This window comes from Pollachius pollachius (assembly GCF_949987615.1).
Source record: "Pollachius pollachius genome assembly, chromosome: 7".
NCBI lineage: Eukaryota > Metazoa > Chordata > Actinopteri > Gadiformes > Gadidae > Pollachius > Pollachius pollachius.
In genome coordinates this window covers 23823422-23829089 of record NC_136940.1, presented here as the reverse complement: position 1 = coordinate 23829089, position 5668 = coordinate 23823422, and the positions used below count along the sequence as shown (strand labels likewise).

At 46.6% G+C, this 5668-nt stretch overlaps 1 protein-coding gene across 1 annotated transcript; it reads left to right on the top strand.

The window, feature by feature from the left end:
• Positions 1-261: 261 nt before the first annotated feature.
• Positions 262-4545, top strand: midn (midnolin). The gene is made up of 4 exons (XM_079740107.1): positions 262-507; positions 2518-2746; positions 4164-4251; positions 4426-4545. The coding sequence occupies exons 2-4, from the start codon at positions 2526-2528 to the stop codon at positions 4501-4503; spliced, it is 387 nt and encodes a 128-aa protein (XP_079596233.1). The 5' UTR covers positions 262-507; positions 2518-2525; the 3' UTR covers positions 4504-4545.
• Positions 4546-5668: the final 1123 nt, after the last annotated feature.

Genomic DNA, 5668 nt, shown 5'->3' with positions numbered 1-5668 from the left:
TATCACATAGATTACTCCATTAGCATATTCTCTACGAAACCTTATGTGTTAAACGTTTTAACCTATTATAAATACTGCGCCCGAGAAAAAAAATCCTTACAATGAAAAACGTATTTCACTAGAATCAAGCGGGGAAAAAGACGTCGGTGCGTGGACGACCTTAAATCCCATGCTGACTAAACACAGTGCGTCTCTCCTCCCCTCCACTCGCCTTGCTTTAAGAAGTATCTCGCCTCTGTTGCTGCGTTGTTACCAACAAAACCTGCAGCAAGGAAACAAATCAAAGACATCTCATGAGGACCTACACGGAGCCTCTTATTGTCGAGGAATACACATCGCTTTATTGACCTGGCTCGGCTTTTTCGGCTATTTGGATAAAGGCTCAGGAAAGAGTTTTTGTTTTTGTTTTTTTTGCAGTTTTTGTGTCTTTTATCCCAAAGCTGGGGGAACATATCGGAACGTCAGAGACTTTTACGCGAAGCTTTAAAGTTTTCGCCACAATAATTGGTAAGGGCTTTCGCCACCGATACTTCAGAACATTTATAGACCTGTACTGTTGTCGCGTTATCCATATAAAGCTGTAACCCTTACATGACTGCTTAGGATTACAAATTAAATCGTAACCTATTAAATCGTGATGTATGCCTTTAGAAATGACCTATAGGCTGAGTGTGACAGGTATTACAGCTTTTCTACCAGTGCAAGGCAGCGTCAGTATATCAGTCCAGTATATAGCATGTGGGGAAGCAATAGATTCTCGCCTGCAAACATGTAATGGGCATATTCTATACATAGTGCATAGACTGACTGTAATCTATACAGCCACTCTAATTATGGAGCGAATTAGTGGCGTTCAGCAGATGCAGATGATCCCTGACCATGTCCTAAAATCACAAGCTTAGTGGACAATGACCTAAATTGATATACTGCGATAAGACTAGCCTGTCCTTTGAGAACTGGACTTTGAATTTCTGAATTCAATGGACTTCTGAATTTGATGACTAATTCAATTGATCAGAGCTATAATACAGGACTATTGAATGCCCCCCCTCCCCCCTCCCTCCGGTTCCAAGTTTGCTGTCAGCACAATGCAGGTCTTGTATCAGCACCGTCAAAGTAAAACTCCACCTGATTCACCTGTGAAGAGTCGCCCATCAGCCACTGGGGGGCGCTGTAGTATCTTTATGTAGATTATACAGCTCATCCACATTGTCCCCATCGTAATATATATGCATGGGCCCACTGCGAAATGAGCTCCCCCGATGGTTAAATGTGAGTTACGCTCATTTGATGATACAGCAAAGTAAGAAATGGAAAACACGAATAACTAATTGGGACTAAATTGGGTCATTTTGGGGTTTAGTTTAAATTTCCAATGAGACATCAGATAGGCCTACGCGACAGTTGGGCCTACGGACCACTGCCACGATGGAAGCTCTGATGCTCCAACTCCAACGCACCCAGATATAACTACCTGACGTGCCCTGATGTGCTTTGCGTTCTCGGTTCGCTCGTCATCGCGGGCTGTCACCCGCTCACACGCTCGTCAGATTTCACAGCGCCAAGTCCCACACTGAAACGGCCTGTTTGAATCTGTGTAATAATGTTACGGTATAAATAATAATAATAATAATAATAATAATAATAATGATAAAGCCATTGTAAACTGCATTCATTTGCTCATTTTGCTACCTATCCCATATATGCCATGATCCCATTGGGCGTCCAGAAGCTCTGAGGTAATGTAGTATTGGGACAGATTTCGCTATCATTCATCATGAATGGCCGGGTCTTGTCGGCTCTCCACGTGGGAGCGGATAACTTTGTTTAATTGGTTAAGGGCGTCCGCCGCTCGTCAGCGTCCTCTAGGTGCTCTTGTGTGATTGGACAATGGTCCTCGCTGCTGTGGGCGTGCCTTATCTCCGGTGGAAGTAGCGTACTTTGTGCTCATGTCCATTGTCGAGGTTTCCTTGGAGCTGCTGTGGGGAAGTCTACGAGCGCACGACGGGTAGCCGATCTGTACAAGGCTCTGCGGGTGAAATATCATGCATTTAGCCTTTTAGAAGCTCGAAGACTTATTGGAATCGGAAAGATATACTTCTCCTATCTCGGCCTGTCCTCGTATTTTTCTATCCCAAGGTAACGATCCGTATTCCTTAAATGAAAAGGGTGTTTTTCGGGACAACTACTCGTATTTCTGTGTTCATACGATCTGTGTAGCTCCGGGGGAATCCGAGACGCCGCACTTTGGAGTAGATGCGCCGAGAAACAAAAACACAATAGCTTGACTCTTTTTGGAATTGTTATTCGGATGAAAATAACGGGGAGAAGCGGACTTTCTGATCGACTCCACTCCATGGGAAGATACCTCTAGACCGTCCTAGATTCTCGCATTCGCACTCCGATCCATGCCTTAACACGGGAGACCTTTCCCCCATTGAACGGACCTATACGCACACCGACCCTCACCCGTATTCTGCCCGTCTCGTCTCCCCCCCCCCCCCCCGACCCGTGCAGGCTATCGAATGGACCAACACCCCAGCGCCCGCAGCTGCACCAGCCGAGGGGCTCCCTCCTGCGAGGCCGTCCCGAGTGAACCCTCCATGAATTTGTACATCCATTCCACTACCGGCACACGCTTCGAGCTGTCCATCCCCTCCGAGGAGACCGTAGAAGGGCTGAAGAGAAGGCTGTCCCAGAAACTCAAAGTACCCAAGGAGCGACTGGCGCTGCTGCACAAAGAGACGTGAGTAGACCCGTGTTTCGTTTTACGTGTTTTCATGTAAAAGTGTGGGGGCTACTTTCATCGGTAACTTAAGTTGTGGGGGTGTTCAGGGGCGACGTCGGTCGCTCTGTCAGCACCACGTTCGAGGTTATTGACTGGCAGGACGCACCGGATTGGAATTAGGCATAGGACGTATCGGTCACTGGAGCTGGACTGATAAGATGATTCATAAGGTTGTGTTAATAAACCAGTTAGTCATTACAAAGCTGAATTCGAGTAATTTGCTTGTGTCGACCAAGGGGACGAATTGGATGACGCCTTAAAGTGCTGTGAGCAATATATTCGATAGAAACCCCTTTTTTGTTTGTGTTAATGGCCTTACATTTTTGGCTTTTCATTGTATGTTAGCCTACTTTTGCCGACTAGAGACATCATTTGATTTTAATACACCACCCAGGTCTGGGCACAATTGTAGTCGTGCTCAAAGCTGTTTCCTGCAGAGGAGAAATACGATAACAGCGAGCGGCTTTCCCAGCTCCGTGGGTTTCCTTGGACGAGTTGTGCAGCAGGAGAGGCTTTCCCATACCTCCCTTTGCCATTCCTCCCTTTCACGTTTCCCTTTCACGCCCCGTCTGCTTTATTCAGCGCAAAGAGGACCGGGCCTCTAAAACAGCTCCGAGCTGCGGCTCTGCTGTTTTTATTAAAGGACCTTCGTGGACAATGGCTGTGGTTAAACAACACACTTCCCTTTATTATTTACCGCTAGTAGAAACTACGCTATTACCATATTCTAATGAGCCATATTCTAATGGAGGGGGGGGGGGGAGGGGGATTGTGTTTTAAACCTCTCCCCCTTTCCTTAGAACAGTCTCTGCAACATGTAATTGGAAAATGCTAAACTTGCGCTGCTTCTGTGATACCGGACTTGCTTCATAGTAATTCTAATTCTGGCCAGGGTGCATCATCGTTTCCTTGCAAGAAAAGCTTTATTTATCTATTTATTTTACACTTTTTGAATGTGTTGCATTTCAATTCTTTATTGAACCACATACAAATTGATTGAATCCTCAGCTTTCAATTAACAACACAATTCAATATTTTTGCCCCTTCATTTACGATACTTGAACATAACTAGCCATCCTTTCAACTTTCACCCTGTGCCTTTGAATACTCCAGGATAGAGCTCTACTTTGGATCATGGCAGCAGTGCCCAATCGCCCTTCAAACCGTTTGTGGAGCCTCAGTATTGTTGGGACTGCATTATGAAAGCCCGATCAATAGCTCTTTCATTCCGGGAGCTTTTCCCCCCGCTCGACTCTTTCGCAAACTAGTTTTGAGGTCTGACTGCCTTCCCAGGGTGAAGGGTGTTTGTATTTTGGAGGAGAGACGATATTGTTGGCATGCACTAATTGTAGGGTTCTTTCTCCCAACCCCGCAGGCGACTAAGTTCGGGCAAACTCCAGGATCTGGGGATCTTAGATGGGAGCAAGTTGACACTTGTTCCAACTGTTGAAGCAGGCTTAATGGTAAGAATCTGCACACTCTTGTCCTTTTGGAGTGGGAAGCAGGATAGTTATTGGGATCACTTCATGTCGTCAAGGGCAATATTATGTTATTACCATTGTGTTTTGCATTTAAGACATAACCACTAATGCTATTTTGTTCTTTTTGTTGTTCCCGTTGCCTTCTGTCCAATGTAGTCTCAAGCATCGCGACCCGAACAGTCCGTCATGCAAGCCTTGGAGAGCCTCACAGAAACACAGGTAAGGTGTATGTGACTATCTTCATGCTGTTGTCTTAAGCCGGAAATGTGAATGACGTCTTGGTAGTTGGGCGTATGCACAATGAGATGCGCTGTTGGGACTGTTGAAGAGAGCCGAAAGGCGGAGAAATCTGCATAGAGACCTCTTACCAATGTATCAAAAGAAGTCTAGTCAAAGGGGACATCCTGCATCGAATAAGCAGAAGTGCCCTTGCAACATTCATACGCTTGCAGGTTTGACGTAATCTTTGCTCTCAATGATGACCCCTTTTTGTTTGCCTGTTGCCACAGTCTTACCTCAGCCGTGTTTCACTCCCAGCTACACTAACCTAGAAGCTTACATGGCACTAACGCTAACCGTTTCCAGGAAGCGGCTCTGTTATCGCACTCACTCATAAATAGATTGAGGGACTTGGGTTGTCCAGATGGCAGCCGCTGCAGTCAATATTAGCATATGATTCCTGGAAGCCTAGTGTGTAGCCTGGGCTTCAGACTGTGAGTGTGCACCTGAATGAGGTGGTGCGGGGATCTGGGATAGCGATTGAGTGCAGCCTGCATTTGAGTCAGTGCGGCATGACTCACCGGCGGTGATCAATACTGAAAGTGAGGCGAGATAAGGCGTGAGTTCTTGAGCGAGGCAAACAAGGTCGAGAGCACTCAGACAGCAGCTGGGGTGACGTGCGGTATGCTCTCCACAGCTGACTTGACTGAATGACTGACCGAAGGGCGACTTCCTCTGTAGCTGGCTTGGGTAACCTTGAAAAATCTGCGAAACCGCACCCGAAAAGACCATCGCACGCCAGCTGACGTTGCATCAAGCGATGGCGCAAAAGACATTTCTGAAATGGCATGCGTCACCCCCCGGTGCCAATGTGCTTGCACCCTGGGTGTGTTAATCAAAAGGATCACTCGACTGTCATTCACTATTCCTCAGTAAGAACCCTGGTTTTGGTGGTTAGTTGTTGGTGTGTCATGATTGTTATCGCTTCATACCCTGTTGATTGTTATATGTCTGACATCCGTTTGTGTGTGCGTGCGTGTGTTCAGAGAAGCTCGGCATGCTTTCTAACACTGTGGCAGCAGTTGACGAATTGCCTGTAGAGGATGTGTGCGAATGTGTGTACATGCTTGTTGGGTTTGCGGTGGACTGGACGCCCTGATTTCCAATCACTGAGTAACCT